Genomic DNA, 16,486 nt, shown 5'->3' with positions numbered 1-16,486 from the left:
CTTTTCTCATCACTCATCGTCGTCGTCCGTCGTTAACTTTTACAAACATTTTCCCCTGATACTAATGAGCCAAATTAAGCCAAACTTGGCCACAATCATCATTGATGTACTTAGTTTAAACAGATGTGTGGCGTGACCCGGCCAACCAACCAAGATGGCCGCCACGGCTTAAAATAGAACATAGGGGTAAACTGCAGTTGTTGGCTTATAACTCAAAAACTAATGTATTTAGAGCAAATCTGACATAATATTATTATAGATAGAGATAAACTGTAAAGAGCAATAATGTTTAGCAAAGTAAGATTTACAAACAAGTCAAAATGACCCAATTGGTCAATTGACCCCCTAAGGAGTTATTGTCCTTAATAATCAATTTTTTACAATTTTCATAAAAATTGTAAATTTGTATTAACATTTGCGACTGAAACTACTGGGCCAAGTTTATTATAGCTAGGGATAAAGAATTGTAAGCAGCAAGAATGTTCAGTAAAGTAAGATGTACAAACACATCACCATCACCAAAACACAATTTTGTCATGAATCCATCTGCGTCCTTTGTTTAATATTCACATAGACCAAGGTGAGCGACACAGGCTCTTTAGAGCCTCTAGTTTGGCTTTATTCAAGAAAAATAATTTTAGTTGAAATAAAAACTTTATATTTTAACTATATCATGTATATAAAAAAATCACACTAATTAAATATTTAATATATTGTGTTTAGCATATCGATCATTAATACATTAATTGAATTAATTTATGATCACTGAAATTGAAGATATTGTAAGTAAACATAATATGGAAGGATAATTGTTTTAGAATATTTAGCAACTGTACGAAAAAATACAAATGCAAAGGAACAGGTATGAACTGCAAACATGTAAATGTAAAAAAATATGACGTTACTCGTGGTAGTAAGTATCACCTTAGGCGAGAGTACCAAAAGAGGATTCAGATATACAATTAAACAAATATTTAATTTCAATTGTTTGTTTCTTCATTTTATCCATCTATTTGTAATAATAACAATTTGTAAAGCTAAAAATTGAAATTGACAATGTGAAAAATGTTTGTTTAAATATAACCAATATGACCCATAACATGTATGGTCAGCTCGTACTGGACCAAACGCATATACTCATACGGTCCAAATACACATATGGTTTGGAACATATTTATTATAGTTTTCGATTTGATTTGTCCTTAAACTTAAAAATTGGACTGAAGAAAATATTTTACTTTTTATATTAACAAATAGTACCCTTCAATTATCAAAAAATATCCTATGTCTTACCTCAGGGTAAAATTAAGGACAACATATAAATTAAACTGAAACTTTAATGAATATATGAATTCTAGAATCAGTATTAACCACCACTAGACTGGAATCATATACACAGGAAGGAGAAGGACTTGTTGAAGTTCTCCAAGAAAACAAATGGAATCGGTTTGACTTCCGGGGTTTCAGTACAATAGAGGCATCATTGGTGTGTAGATCACTTGGATATCCGTATGTATACCATTTGATATAATTCTGGTAGAATATATACAATTCAAAATATAACTTTATTGCATTTAAAGCTTTGCGGACGCCCATCGGTAGTTTTACTGTTGAACATTTTGTTTACCTGGCGACGCATAGCAAAGCTTCCAATACAATACAGTTATCTCTTTTCTACTGCAAAAAAAAAAAATACATAATTCAATTTCAATCCTTATTTCAGTAAAAAATCTTCCACGAAAGGAAGTTAACTATTTTAGCCCCTAAACAACATGTAGACGTCATTGGTATACGTTTGGCGTCAAACGTAAACACTAGGCGTTGTCTGGATTCTTGGCCGATTCAAAATTTCATAATGGCTTGTAGAAGTTACATCTCAATTCAAAACGTCGGTTTCTTTAGTTACAGACAAGGAGATAGAAAATTGCATGCTTACTGTCATCCAATCAGAACCACCGATATATAAATGAGTTCATTAGAAGTATGTTTGCAATATAATCATCTTTATATATTTACAGTTCCTTATGACTTACATGTACATGTTTAGATGGTTGGGCGCCTGACCTCCCAACATGTTACACCACTCAATTCGATATGTGCCTTTATAAAGTCAGGAACTTGCAAATCAGTTTCTTACTATATACTTAGATGTTTGTATTTAGCTTGTTGGTTGTACATAAATCAGGCTGTTGGTTTCACGTTTGAGTTGATTTATGTTGTTTTTAAATGTCGAGGTTTTATTAGTTTGTTATGCAGTGTATTTTTGCGCCCGACAGTTACCTTAAGTTGTTAACATATAAATTGATAAACATCAACGTGCAGAATTGTCTCACTGGCAATCATACCATATCTCATTATTTGATTTTTTAACACAATCTGTCATTTCGTAAAATAATAAATAGTTGGTTTATGCAGGTATGGAGGAGTACCACGCAATCGCTTGATAGATGATAAACCTGTGTTTGAAACTCTACTTACTTCAAGACGAAATCGACATCGTATGTGTATATTTGGACTCCGGTGCTCTCCGAATGCAACAGATATAAGTCAGTGCGACTGCCCGGAACCGAAGACCGACTGTATGTTTCTGGTTGGAGTAACGTGTAGATTACAACCTATAGAAAGTATGTAATAGTGCAATATCTGATAAAATAGTTCAAATGAAGTAAATGTAGGCATTGAATGTATCTTTTTATTTATTGAAAGATTTGGGATTACTTTGTAATATGAAAAAGAAAGGCCAACTCAGATACGCGTATCCTGTCTTGGGAAAGCATAAGTCCTACTTTGTAAAGAATCACTTTGATTCAGACAAAAGATAATCTGAAACTGACATTATCCAGATGCTTGATTTCTTAATTGAAAACATATATGTTACGTTTGCATTCGAAGACATGTTTTTCAACGAACTATCGGTATTCCATGGGAACCGATCGTGCCCTTCTTCTTGTCAAATTGTTCCGTTTTTGTTATGAGGCTGGCTTTATACAGGACTGAGGAAGAAAGATAAAAAAAACTTGGAAAAATCATTTGACGTTTAGTTCAGATGTTTTCCCACTAAATTATTGAAATTTGGCGACTATGTTGGATTCATCTATTCCATCGAACCAGAGATAACGGATTCAACAGATACAATTTATTATGTCTCATATCTTGACTTAAACAGAGAAATTGACATAAAGGGTCGATTGAAAACTTTACGACAAAAGAATTACGAATTGTGAACTTTCCATTGCTATGTAGCAACATTCCAGCAGCACCTGCATACAAAATATATATCTCCAAATTAATACAATATTCGTAGGCCTGTATTTCCTTTACCGGGTTAAGGGATGCTTTTCACAAGGAAGCCTTCAAACCAACTGATGAAGTTAAAATCAGCCCTAGCAACCGTTATGGAATATCCGTTTCACAGATGATATCGGATATGGAACTCATGTCGTTACTACAATATCGTTCCCTTTTCACAAACGTGACCTACCGAAATAGACTAGTTGCCTTGTGTGTAATAACATGAGCAATACAACGGGTGCTACATGTGCAGCTTGATCTGCTTACCCATTCTGAGCATTTCAGATCACCATTATTTTTTAGTAGTGATCGTAAGTTTAGTCTTTAAATTTCTCTGTTTCGTCTTGTGTACTATCATTTGTCTATTTGTCTTTTTTTTCAATTTTAGCCTTTTCGTTATCAGTTTATTTTTTTCGATCTCTGAGTTTGACTGATTCTCTGGTATATTTTGTCCTTCTTTTATCTTTTATCTACATCTGTTTCGTATCATATCAAACAGTATTTTATATTTTTATACCCTTGTTTTGATCACGTCATATTTTGTACATTTCATAATGACACTACATCACAAGTGCTTTATGTTGACTACTTTAAAATGCAGTTAAATTCTATACACAGCACGACAAGTTAATCAGGTTCTTTTTTTAATCTGATAGCTTCTATCAATTATCATTTCTTTTATTTGTTTTATTTTTTTATATATATAATTCATCGCTTTATTATATGTATAATATTTGCTCTTGACCCGCTGTCTATTATCTTTACAAACAAGCTGACCAATTAAACATTTAGGTTGACTTGAATTTCAAACAACCACCATTTGCTTATTTTCATTATGAAGGAAGGTTATTTGTATTGGAAATAAAAGATTTTACTTTCCAAAATTCAACTGTCTACCGTTTCGCAAGCGAAACATAGCTTTCCCTCGTCTGAAAAAAACCCCAACAGATCTAATTAATATCAAATGCGTATATATGATGTTATAAGCTCTGTTGTAGTTATCTTTGATTATATATATAACGAAACAGCGTTTAGGAAAAACAAACAGTCTGTTAAAGTGGTAAGACATGCAAAATACCCTTTTGAATGGTTCTACACTACTTATTTTTGGACCCATCATAGCTTGCTGTTCGGTGTGAGCCTAGGCTCCGTGTTGAAGGCCGTACCATAAGCTATAATAGTTTGCTTTTATAAATTGTTATGTGCATAGAGAGTTGTCTCATACCACATCTTCCTATTTCTAAATTTCACAATTTTATTATGTATACTAAAGGAGTTAAATCAGTTCCTGTAAATCATCTCAATAGTCGACATTGGGTTTGAAAAAAAGTAAGGGTTAATTCTATTTTAGGTACTATTGAATTGGTCATGTAAACAATGTTTCAGAACTATTATATTAAGTTTGTTGTAGTTAAGAATTATAATGGTAAATACATTAAAACACATGAAGTACTGACTTTAGTTCCAGATGTACCAGTTCGATTGACAGTGAAAGTACCAGGCATGGATCTCAAGAATTTACGCGAAGGGGTTGTTGAAGTGTTCTTCGATGGCCACTGGGGATTTGTGTGCTTCAACGGAAGTAACGGGCCATCAGAAGTCAATGCACTTTGTCACACACTTGGTTTCAGGTACATAAACGCAATGATAAGATAACATTGGATTTACTCACCCTTATACCTACCATAGCACAGTGATATCTCGTAATATCTCTTGCAATGTCGATTCCCCCTTACGTCACTTGTTATAACAATGAAGGTTTTTTTTGGGAAGATAAATAATTCTTAATTTGTACTGACATTTTACTATATTTGTAGTACAAATTAAGCTTTAATAAAATATTAATATATAAGATCAAGACGTATCAACTTGTTTTTAGTGTTCGTATTAGGCACGAAACAGTTTAGAGAGTACATAGCTACTATTTCTGTACCAAACATCTGTAGTACTGGAAATATACTTTTAATATTCAATAATATTTTGCTACTTTCAAATTATTGTAATATTTAGGAACCTGTACAGAAATGTTACCTATGCAAAAGTAGCTGTGTACGATTAAAATAATTGTATAGTAATGTTTTGATATGATAAATAAACGGTCCACGAGAGATGAGAGCCTTTCCTGAATTTGAACTTGGAATAAAGTTATTTTTCTAATTTGAATTTTTCACTCGAAAGCCAATTATTTACTGAAAAGGAAACATAATGCCATTATTCCGGATACACAGTTATCGTTCTTTCATTTTCGTTGTCTAAAAATAAAGTACTTTATGTGCACTTACTTGTTTTCATGCATATACCTGCCAATTCATTCTTTCTATTTTTTTAACAGACAATAAAATGGGGCATATGTTCAGGTATAAATTAAAGCAGTTTGAAAAGATCAAATATTAGATTGTCTGACACTATTAAACTGAATATCAGACTCAATCACAAAAAACGATCAATATTTTGAGTTAAAGTCTGTAGAGTTTTCTATACTTTTGATATAATTTGTCCCAAAAACAGCGAAAATTATCAATGGAAACAGCCGGTGTGAATTTTGTAATTTTTGTTTATCTACAAAATAAGTATGTTCTCGTGCCTACTGAATTTAACCATATTCTTAGCTGTCACGACAAGTTCGCGGTGATCTGTTTCGTGATTTCATTAAATCATAATTATGATACATGTTTTAATATCCGTTATTTTTTTTTCATACGAATTTGCAAAAGCGCAAACAAAAAAGTAGGTACTTAAACATTATGTTAAAGCAAAAATCTTAAACCATTTGTAACTGTTTTTTTTTTTATATATTGCGCAAGGTTTGGAGGTCTGAGTTATAGGAAACAATATGTTTACCTTTCCAACAGTTCATTGGACATGACGAGAGAGTACTTACAAAACATCACATGTCCCGAGAACGCAATGCATTTTGATGAATGTAGGCATACAGATTGGGGAGAACGATGTGAAGCAACATCGTGTGGATGTGATCTTGGAGTTTCTATGGCATTGGCTATAAGATGTTGGACAGATATGGAAATAAGTAAGTGTAAAAGCAACACACATGCGCAGTATGAAAACATCATGTGCATGTGATCTTGGAGTGTCCATGGCAATGGCTATAAAATGTTGGACAGATAACTTAAAGGTTAAGGCGACACGCATGCGTAGAAAGAAAACATAATCATGTTTACATGATCGCTGTGGACTTTATTAAACTCTTGACCTGCTGAAATGCTTATATGTACGGACACTTTATTTTAACACTTTTTAAATATCCCTCCCCCTAAAAAAATTCACGAAAAATAGAAAAAAATTATTTTGAGGATATTATAATGTGATTATAGAAAAATTTTATTTTGAGGATATTATAATGTGATTATACTATAGAAATGATGTTCCAATCTCTAAAGTTGACTGTTTATTACATTTTCACTTAAAGCAATATAAGCTTTAAAATCTTGTTTTTTTTGTTCATGAATTTTAAACAAGAATCTTATTAAATGTGTATTTAAAAACGTAATTTTACTCGTTAAACGATCTAAAATATCTTGTTTTTGAAGTTTTAAGCAAAAATGTTCGACTTGAGTCGTTTGTCTTCCCGACAGATATAATTTTCATTGAAAACGGTCAATATGCAGTGACCTCTTAGATGACCTCTTTCTTTAATCCATTGCGCGTGCGTAATATCTCCGGCGCACGTGGAATGTCTGACATCAATGTTTTGAAGCGAGGGAGAAAGCCAACATTGACTGATTCCGCTAAAAAACGACGACGTACAGCAGTAAATGCAAAATGTTACAAGAATAGAATATATCTTGGTTCCCAGTATGATCGCTGGAGTGAGCTAAAATGTGCTCTTCGTTTGCAATCACACGCTGAAGTGGCGAAGATTTTGCTGGATAGGTAAGTTTCCCGTGGTTTTGTTTATAATTTACATTTCATTGTTATTAGCATCTTAATCGTAATTTTGTGATTAATAATGAATAAAAAAATAAATCAGGGAACAGAAGCAATCATTTAATCCTAGAGAAACCCGTAACTTTCTCGTTGTTTGGCAAGTTATTAACTGAAACGCAAGGCAAAATTTAAGGGGCCCCACGGAGGGATAATTTGTTATATCACTGTTTGACATCTTTTATAACTTCTTTACAAATTATATGTAATTTTTTAGACAATTATTGGAACTGTCTTTCTGTTTTTAAATATTCTTCAACTTATAAATTCAAAAATTTCTATAAAGAAAAAGGAAAAAAAGAATATTTATTTACTTAAATTATCAAATGCATGTCCTTTTTTATACAGGTATGAATTCCATACTCAGACTGACCAAGGAAACCCTAATACTATTGATGCCAACACTATTAGTGAAAAACCAACCAACCCTGTGACAAATATTAATGATGTCAACACTGCCGTTGAAAAGCCAACCAGCCCTGCCCCTACATGTAGTGCAATGTCAGAAGAGACATCTTCTGCCAATACACTTTTAACAACTTCTACCCCTGGACCATTGCAATCTAAATTGCAACAGCATTCAGTGCATTTATCTGATGTGTCGGAAATATCATCATCAGAAAGAGAACATGAATCGAGATATGTGTAAGCACTAACATACATTATACCAAGTATTTGATTAACATTTTGCAAGAGGGACAAGACAATTAATTGTAATTTGTACCTCAATAATGTTCTGTTACACCATTAATTCAGATTAAAATGTTCTGTTTAGAGTTATATACATATATACAAGTTTCTATGTAACAGTGACTTTAGTATTTCATATCTGAATGTCAGCCATAATACAGCATTTTCCCCCAGAATAATTATTCAAATAATTGTATTTTAGGGAAGAGACCCAGATGTCTGGAATAGAGGAAATCAGTAGGAAAACAGACTCTCTGTGGAAGAGTGCACAAAGCAGCTTTGTAAATCCATTTGAGTAAGCATAAACTATGTCTACACATGCTATACATGTATTAAATTGAAGTTGTAAACTTAATTAACAATGAAACAACTTAAAACAAGCACTTCTCATTTTGATTTGAGATATTGACTACAGAAGTTAAAAATGTTAACATTATTTGTTAAAGGAAATACTTGTGAGTATAAAAGGGAGTATAGATGATAGTGATAGAAAAAAGAGCAAATTGGTATTGAATCACATGACTATTGCTTTATATACTAGTAACTAATTTCTTGTCCTAAATATTTATATCAAGTTCAAATTTAAATATAAAATTCATATCGGTTACATTTTAGTACGAATTAACAGCAACAGAATATTTTTTTCTTTTCTTCAGTCTAACCATTACTATTTCTGAGGGTAACTATGAGGATGATGATGATAATTTTTCTGATGAAGACTATGAACCAAGTTTTGATGCTACTTACAGGTAATTCTGATTTTCATTATAGTTTCTTAATAACATGTACACCGGTGTGCATATACTGTTGGTATTTACAGATTATTTTTTAATGCCTGACTTACTAAGGTAAAGGTAAATCCTGAAAAGCGCTTCGGACGTATGAAATTATAAAACATGTTGTTTTCAATTTTTTACCAATTTACTATATGTTCAGTCTGTGTATCTCTCTGTTCACTTGTCCGTCTTGTTAAATTTTTGGTCAAGTAAGTTTTTTTTATTAACTTGAAGTCTAAAAACTTTTAAAATTTAGTTCACATTTTACCCTATGATATGATTTATTTTTTTTAAATTATAAGCTAAAATAAGAGTTTTGACCCAAGTTTTTATGGTTCACTAAATGAAGATTTAAGAAATATTTTCTTGTAGATGAAGTATGATGTCCTGCATACAATACTTGAAAATAAGGGATTTTTGTGTTTACTGATCCTTGTGTCTATTAGTTGATGTTAGTCTGTCTCAAATGAAATTATATTTTTTGGTTAAGAAAGTCTAACAAGATTTGAAATTTCTAGTATAGATTATAATATATTTGGTACATTTTATTACAGACAAGACCATGGTGTTGAATCAGAGTCAGAAAATGAAGGATTTGAAGACGAGTCAGCAGACCCTTCTGATCAACAGGAAGAAGACCTAGGCCCAAGTATAAAAAAAATCAGGAGCGAGACTGAAGTAGATACCTTTTTAGATGACAGACCACTAATTGTTTATATGAGCTCCATCTTAAGTTTGGCTAAAACACATATCCCACCTATATGTGCAGTAAAAGGATGCAGATTGCCTTTAACAATTAAGATGGAGTTGATTTCTTCAGCTTTATACTTGAAATGGGTTAGTTTATTATAAAATTCATGAGATGTGATATTATTATCAAGGAAAAATTTTATAAGAAAAAGCAGCTGCACTAATTTTATACATGTAAATTTACGTAACACAAACTTGCAAATATATATTTTTGATTGACATTTTTTTTAATTGAAAAAAAATTACTTTTTCAGGTTTGTCAAAATAAACATCTTGCCCACAAGTGGTGTTCTCAGCCCATCTTGAAACGAAGACTGCACAGTGGTGACTTGGTTTTTTCTGCTGGTATTTTACTGTCTGGGAACAATTATCAAAAAATTGCAGACTTGGCAAAGTTTATTAGATTACCAATTCTATGCAACTCAACATTCTTAAAAATACAAAGGACGTACCTCGTACCATCAATTGATAGCTTTTGGGTACAATCCCAGGATATGGTGTTGCAAGAGTTCCGTGATAAAGAAATAGTTATATTAGGTGAGTTGTTTGCTTTAGTATTTTTTTCAAACACATTTTCAGTGTAAAATAGATCAAGAGAGCGCCTATCAGGGAATAACTAGCTAAGTCTTAAAGATTTGATTTGTGTTTGAAATGGAATATTTATAAAAAAAAAAATATATGTAAAAAGAAAATGTGGAATGATAGCTAGTGATGCAACTCTCGACCAAAGACCAAATTTATAATAGTGAAGGGCAACTCAACTATTTACTTTAGGTAAAATTTTTCAATGCTATGCTCCGTTTAAGGGTACTTTTTATGATACATATACATGTAATAGCTCACTTGCACATTCATAATATTACAATTGTTATAAAAACTACAATGTACTAATAAAAGAAATCTTTTCCATGTACCAACATTAAGTGTCCAGAATAAAATGTTTTGTTTGGTTACATGTAGGTGATGGAAGAATGGACAGTCCTGGTCACTGTGCACAGTTCTGTTCATATACATTCATGGAATACAATACAAAAAAGATCTTAACTATAGTTACCATGGATAAAAGGATGACAGAGAAGAAGAGTACAAATCTTGAGAAAGCCTGCTTTCTGAAAGGCTTAAGACAACTACTGGACAAAAATATGAAAGTGGTAGAGGTTGTCACTGATGCACATATACAGGTGGAATCTCTAATGAGTAAGTATTTATGTTTATGTCGCCACAAAATAGATACTGTATGATTATTTCATATAGAATTTTGTAGGACACATTAGACTAAGTATTTTATTTATGTAACCTTTACCATTTGATACATTAAGCAAAAATATAAGTAAAATTCTTTTTCAAGAATTGTCTTTGAACAAAGAAATAATTATAAAAAAGAAGATGGGGTATGATTGCCAATGAGACAACTCTCCACAAGATACCAAAAATTACACAGAAATTAACAACTAAAGGTAACCACAGGCTTTCAACAATGAGCAAAGTTCATACAGTATAGTAAGCTTTAAAAGGCCCTGAAATGACAATGTAAAACATTTCAAACGAAAAAACTAACTGCCTTATTTATATAAAAAAATAAATGAAAAACAAATATGTAACACATTAACATATGACAACCACTGAATTACAGACTCTTGACTTGGAACAAGTACATACATAATGTGGTGAGGTTTATTTGGAAGATATTGGAACACTGTTTCTTATTTATTTGTATGCTAAGTTTCTCATTGGAGATTACCATTATTGTTTATATCTATTTCAGAAAAAGAATTTAGTAATATCAAGCACTCATTTGATATTTGGCACGGGGCGAAGAACCTTGGGAAGAAAGTAGTGAAGGTAAGGTTGATTTACCAAAGACAATCTCTACTCATTTATTTTTGTAGTGTGAAAGTTTTGAAAAAAAGTAAAATTTATTCTTATGACACTTGAAGGATAAATAGAAAAAAATGCTTGAGTTATGTTGTTTATGTCCGGTGGCAGATATTTCATGCATATTCTGGGGAAAAAATTACAACGCTAAATAAGCATCCATTCTCAATTTTATCCCTCTAAAGTGTACATTGAAAAGTGCCGTCAGATTTTTAAATGGCCGTGGCATAAACGCCTACTTTTACAGAAGATTTTTATTTTCAATTACAGGTAGCTCAAGAACAGAAGGCAAACAAACCTCTACTGGAATGGTCTCGTGACATAGTGAACCACTTTTGGCATTGTGCAGATATATCTACTACTGAACAAGAATTTATTGTAAGTTTTTTATAAAAGCCATTCAGAACCTTTTTTAAAGCTCAGTCAAATTCATTGTTGATACTTAATCTTATGCCAATACAAAAAATATCACATTGTATAATATAATAATATAATATATTGTTTTTTTTTTCTTGTTTTTCTTAAAGGGATCATGGTTTGGGATCATGCACCATACTGTAAATAAGCATCAATGGATGATAGCATATAGTGACACAGCAGGAAATGAATGTAAACATGGACCGCTGTCATCTGAACGTGAAAAGGGATGGTTGACAGGTGCAACTCCTCCTCATGATGCGTTGATAAAGATAGTGATGGACAAACGCTTTCTAAGAAAAATACCATACTATCTAAATTGCAGGTAATTTAATAATAGAACAATAATGATTTGTGATTAGAGAAACTAGGCTACTCTGCCTTTATTGGTCATTTATTAAATGTTTTGCCTTGTATATAAAAGTAAGGAGATTTGATATGATCACCAATGAGACACCTATCCACCAAAGCTTAAATGAAGTGAATGTAAGCACCTAAAGGCAACCATATAGCCTTTAACAATAAGAAATATGACGTACATTATAGTCCGTTATGAAAGACCCTGACATGATTATTGATCTGTAAGAATCAGTTCAATTGTGAAAAATCATGGCCTTATTTATGTTCATATTTTTAATTTGATTTTGAAAATATATATACATTTAATTTAAAAGTATTTAAAATCTCCATCAGTTATTGCGCTAAAAATGATTTTGAGTATTATGGCTAAGATTGGTGCACTTCCTTCAATGATCTAATAGTTACTATTTTTGTTATGATAGGAGTACAGCTGAGTTAGAAAATTTTCAAAATGTGATTCTGAAATATGCTTCTAAACGCCATTCTTATGGTCCATCAACATATAATGCCAGGAATCAGCTAGCAGCTATTGACCACAATGCTCACTGTGAAAGAAAAGTTGTTACAAACAAGGATGGGACTAAAAGGTTAGTATATAGCTGCTGACATGTTTCAAGTAAGGATGAAGTAATTAAGTGGATATAATTGTGATTCATTGTTTTGTATATGAGTTGTGCAATTGTTTTGTTTGTTTAAGTATTTGACACTAGCCATTATGTGTGTCTAAAGACCTGCATTTATGGCTTACTTAGTAGTGTGCGCTTATATAGCATTGAAGGCGGAACTGTAACATTTCTTACATTAACAACATTTTGGTTTGAAGTTATCTAATTGACCATCATACCACATCTAATTTATAAATATTCTGATATAATTATTTAAAAATGAAGACAATGTTAAAAGTGTTTGTGTTTAAGTTGATATGTTGTTGTCTATTGGACAATTACCCTATATCTGATGGTTTTTTATGACATGATATCTTTTTCAATTTCAGACTTCAGAGGTACTACAGTAAGAAAGGGGGTAGATGGACTGCTACTGAAGTGAAGACACCAAAACAATATATTTACATTCCAGAATTAATGAAGCATATTATAATGAAGAAGTTGTCTGATGATATCGGGATGAGCAGGAGAGTGATTTTAGATCCATTTGACCCAAGAAGATTGTCAGCAACCATTGCCCCTGTTCCACCTCCCCCTACTCAAGATTTGATGGCTGCCAAAATTTCAAGATTTAACAGGGAAGATCTGGACAGGACCATAGACTACGATTTTGACCAGACAATAGACTATGAGTGGCCAACTAACTAACTAATAATAAAAATACAAATAAAACTGAAATAAAATTTATTCTCTCTCAACCGAAACGTCCTCCAATAAATCCAACATACTGGCCAGATGGGTCTGGAAATCTGTTCCTGATAGCCCAAACACAGCAACTCGGAATTACTTGTCTGTTTCCAGCTCCAAGATATCCATGGATCCACAGAACATATTGGCGGTATGCTGTGTGTCTATGTGATCTATTGTAATCCTGGTCTGGAGGCTGCGCAATCATATCATTTCTATACCTCATTGCAACCTCAAGAACCAAGGGGTCCAATACAACATTGTGAAAATCCTGAAATTGAAATAATAAATGAATAAGTTGAAATTGTATACAGACCATGTTTTTTTTCAATACAGCTCTTTGATGCGGAGAGTTGTCAATGTTGTGTATACTTTTTAGGTTTAAGATTTTAAAACTTGCAATGTCTGAAATTATAGTTTGAAGTTAGCATTGAACCATAGCATTCAATGTAACAACCATGATCATTTGTTTATGTATCGAAGGTGATTTCCTTTGTTTTGGGCAAAATGAATTAAAGCAACCAAATCTTTTTAACTTTTTATGTACATTTGTTTACTGTTCTCATTGTTTAGAAAAATCACTAGATTACGAAAACATGCTACTATGCGGTAAGGGCTTTGCTCATTGTGGAAGGCCGTACAATGACCTTAAGTTGTTAATGTCTGTGTCATTTTGTTCTTTTGTGGATAGTTGTCTCATTTGCAATTAAACCACATCTTTTTAATATTGGAGGACGCTGGCATATAAATAATCAACTGAATAGAATGAGAATCCAAGTAAGTTTCTTGTTAAACGTCAAAATATAAAGAATAATATAAGATGAGTTAACAGAGAATAGTACTTACATGTAGTGTAGAGTGGCAGTTTTGAGGTATCTGGTTGCAACATCTTTTTTCAACCTCACTAGGCATTTCTCTGCAATTGCTGCACCGACACCAAGTTGGAATACCTACTGAAGGTGTTGGTGTAGGTTCTGGATCTGGCTCTGGTGTAGTTTCACTTGCGGTAAACTCTTGGTTTACTGCTTCCAGTACTCTGAACAGAAAACTAGGTTGTTCCCTGTACGTGGCCATTATTGCAAATTTCATTTGATCTTCAGATAGGCCATCAATTCGTTCCTGAAAAATAAAGTACTTTTACATTTCAAGGCAAATCACACAGCACTTTCAGTAAAATGTTTTATTGAATGAAGAAAAAAATGAAACAGTTAAAGTTTTTTGATATGTAAATGTTGGATAGTTTACCTGCATCTGACGATCTCTTTCAGCTCTGGCCTGTGCGGCGACTTCAGCCCTGTTGAGTGGTTCTGGCTGTCCTTGTAAGGCTCTATTATGGCCTCTTCTGCCTCTGCCTGTGCCTCCTCTCGCCCTATTTCTTCCCCGCGCTGTCCGTCTCCTATTACCCCTCCCACGAATGGGCCTTTCTCCATCCGAAGAATGAACTTCAGGTGTGGTAGACCTGCTTCTAGTATCTGAAATCTGAGGAAAGAAAAGTAGTCGGTAAGAAATTTCTCAAAAATATAATTTTCTATGATTGACACATATTTTGTTATCACAAGACTCAATAAACTACAGCACTATATAAAGTGTAAAAACCTTGCGAGACATGTCTCCACAAGAGACTTGTGAACACATGCAGAAATTTCCAACCATACATGTAGGTCACCGTATGGCCTTCAACAATGTGTAAAATCTATACCACATAGTTGGCTATAAAAACCTTGTAATGACAAATGCAACAAAAGTCTAACTGCCTGATTTATGTACAAAATCATGAAGAAAATGTTTTATGATATACAGAATTATAATTAGCTCAACGTCAATAACTAATAAAAAAATATCGTGCATCTAGAATTGAAAAGCTGAGTTCTTTTTTACAACAGAGAAATCAATGATTGAAAATAAATCTTTAGGTTCCCATTACCCCTACGATGTTTTTTTCCCACGTCGATCTTTTGATAGAGGACATTGATGTTGTCTAAAGGCCAAATATATAATGCACAAAAGTTGTGAATACGTACTGAAAGAAAATATATGTGTCCTTGTTTTATTGAAAAACGTATATTTGTTTATTTCTTCCTTTGCATCAAATACATCGTTACGTACTCTTCCGATGTATTCATGCGAAGATATATACCAACTTTTAATATCCCAGCAAATATTGTCGGTTCTATTTCTTATTCATTCACCGAAAAACCTCGTTTGTATGTGAAACAAATGCCTGTATATTATAGTTTAATGGTGTACCAAAAAACTTTACTTGAATAATTTTGTAAACAAAACACGCACACTTTCGGCGATTCCCCAATTGGACCCCCAAATGGATATTCTATCAATTTTCGGTGATTTTCTTTGCAAGTGAGACCAGAAATTAGTTATAATTGAAATATAAGAATAAATCAATGTTATCTTTACTCAAAAATATAAACACAATCGTCTGCAATGCAACACTAATGAATAACTACGAAGATTAACATGCAACATCTTACCTCTTCGTCCATTTTTGTTGACCCAGGTCAGCAGCACACGCATTCTTATCAGCATCGGCAATCTTCGGAATTAGTGTCGGAAATTAATAAGCTGCCATTTGCACTGGTCAAACGGAATGATGAGGAATATATTTTCAACTTTAACAGTTACATTACGGGTTTTTAGGACGTGAAATTTTATGTAAACCTTTTAATTCATTAATCATTTCTAATTTCATCTCTTTCATTGCATTTTAAAAAATCGCGATTTTGACGGCTTATATTGCTTTAATTGTGTTATAGTCAGGTATTGTTAACATAGATTTTGATACGAACTATTAATATAAAGCAACTAATAATCAAAAATAAGTATGTGCTCAAATAAAATTAAGGTTTGATTTACGAAAAAAAACCCACAATACAGAAATCAAAAATGTATTTTTCTTGTTTCAATAGTTTTGAAAAGCCGATTTATGGAATCAATGTTCCAGCAAACGTGTCAATAACTTTGTAAAAAAAAAAATTATAACGGAACAAAATAGTCATAATTACTTGTTTCCATTGA

At 32.5% G+C, this 16,486-nt stretch overlaps 3 protein-coding genes across 3 annotated transcripts in view; 2 read left to right on the top strand and 1 right to left on the bottom strand.

Annotated features, from left to right (window-relative positions):
• Positions 1-16,486, top strand: part of LOC139480838 (CD5 antigen-like) — a 32,357-nt gene that overhangs the window by 4,586 nt on the left and 11,285 nt on the right. Inside the window, exons 4-7 of the mRNA XM_071263737.1 lie at positions 1,359-1,509; positions 2,416-2,624; positions 4,754-4,922; positions 6,096-6,319. Of these exons, the coding sequence (XP_071119838.1) occupies positions 1,359-1,509; positions 2,416-2,624; positions 4,754-4,922; positions 6,096-6,319 (753 nt within the window). The remainder of the gene's footprint in view (positions 1-1,358; positions 1,510-2,415; positions 2,625-4,753; positions 4,923-6,095; positions 6,320-16,486) is intronic.
• On the top strand, positions 6,744-13,438 carry LOC139480837 (uncharacterized). Its single transcript, XM_071263736.1, has 12 exons — positions 6,744-7,182; positions 7,582-7,878; positions 8,126-8,218; positions 8,580-8,672; positions 9,254-9,536; positions 9,704-9,986; positions 10,410-10,646; positions 11,215-11,291; positions 11,595-11,702; positions 11,852-12,066; positions 12,524-12,688; positions 13,096-13,438. Exons 1-12 carry the CDS (start codon positions 6,929-6,931, stop codon positions 13,412-13,414), a joined length of 2,424 nt encoding a protein of 807 aa, XP_071119837.1. The 5' UTR covers positions 6,744-6,928; the 3' UTR covers positions 13,415-13,438.
• On the bottom strand, positions 13,434-16,179 carry LOC139480839 (uncharacterized). The gene is made up of 4 exons (XM_071263738.1): positions 15,943-16,179; positions 14,699-14,932; positions 14,300-14,572; positions 13,434-13,724 (listed from the first exon to the last, which is right to left on the bottom strand). Exons 1-4 carry the CDS (start codon positions 15,952-15,954, stop codon positions 13,461-13,463), a joined length of 783 nt encoding a protein of 260 aa, XP_071119839.1. The 5' UTR covers positions 15,955-16,179; the 3' UTR covers positions 13,434-13,460.

Source organism: Mytilus edulis, chromosome 7, assembly GCF_963676685.1.
Source record: "Mytilus edulis chromosome 7, xbMytEdul2.2, whole genome shotgun sequence".
In the NCBI taxonomy this organism is placed as follows: domain Eukaryota; kingdom Metazoa; phylum Mollusca; class Bivalvia; order Mytilida; family Mytilidae; genus Mytilus; species Mytilus edulis.
This window is presented reverse-complemented; position numbering and strand designations above follow the sequence as displayed.

Coding starts and splice junctions, on each gene's coding strand:
- LOC139480837 (XM_071263736.1), top strand. CDS start 6,929: ATGACCTCTTTCTTTAATCCATTGCGCGTGCGTAATATCTCCGGCGCA. Junction 7,879..8,125: donor GAACATGAATCGAGATATGT/GTAAGCACTAAC, acceptor ATTGTATTTTAG/GGAAGAGACCCAGATGTCTG. Junction 10,647..11,214: donor ACAGGTGGAATCTCTAATGA/GTAAGTATTTAT, acceptor TATCTATTTCAG/AAAAAGAATTTAGTAATATC.
- LOC139480839 (XM_071263738.1), bottom strand. Junction 14,573..14,698: donor AAAGAGATCGTCAGATGCAG/GTAAACTATCCA, acceptor TTTATTTTTCAG/GAACGAATTGATGGCCTATC. Junction 13,725..14,299: donor ACTGCCACTCTACACTACAT/GTAAGTACTATT, acceptor TTTCAATTTCAG/GATTTTCACAATGTTGTATT.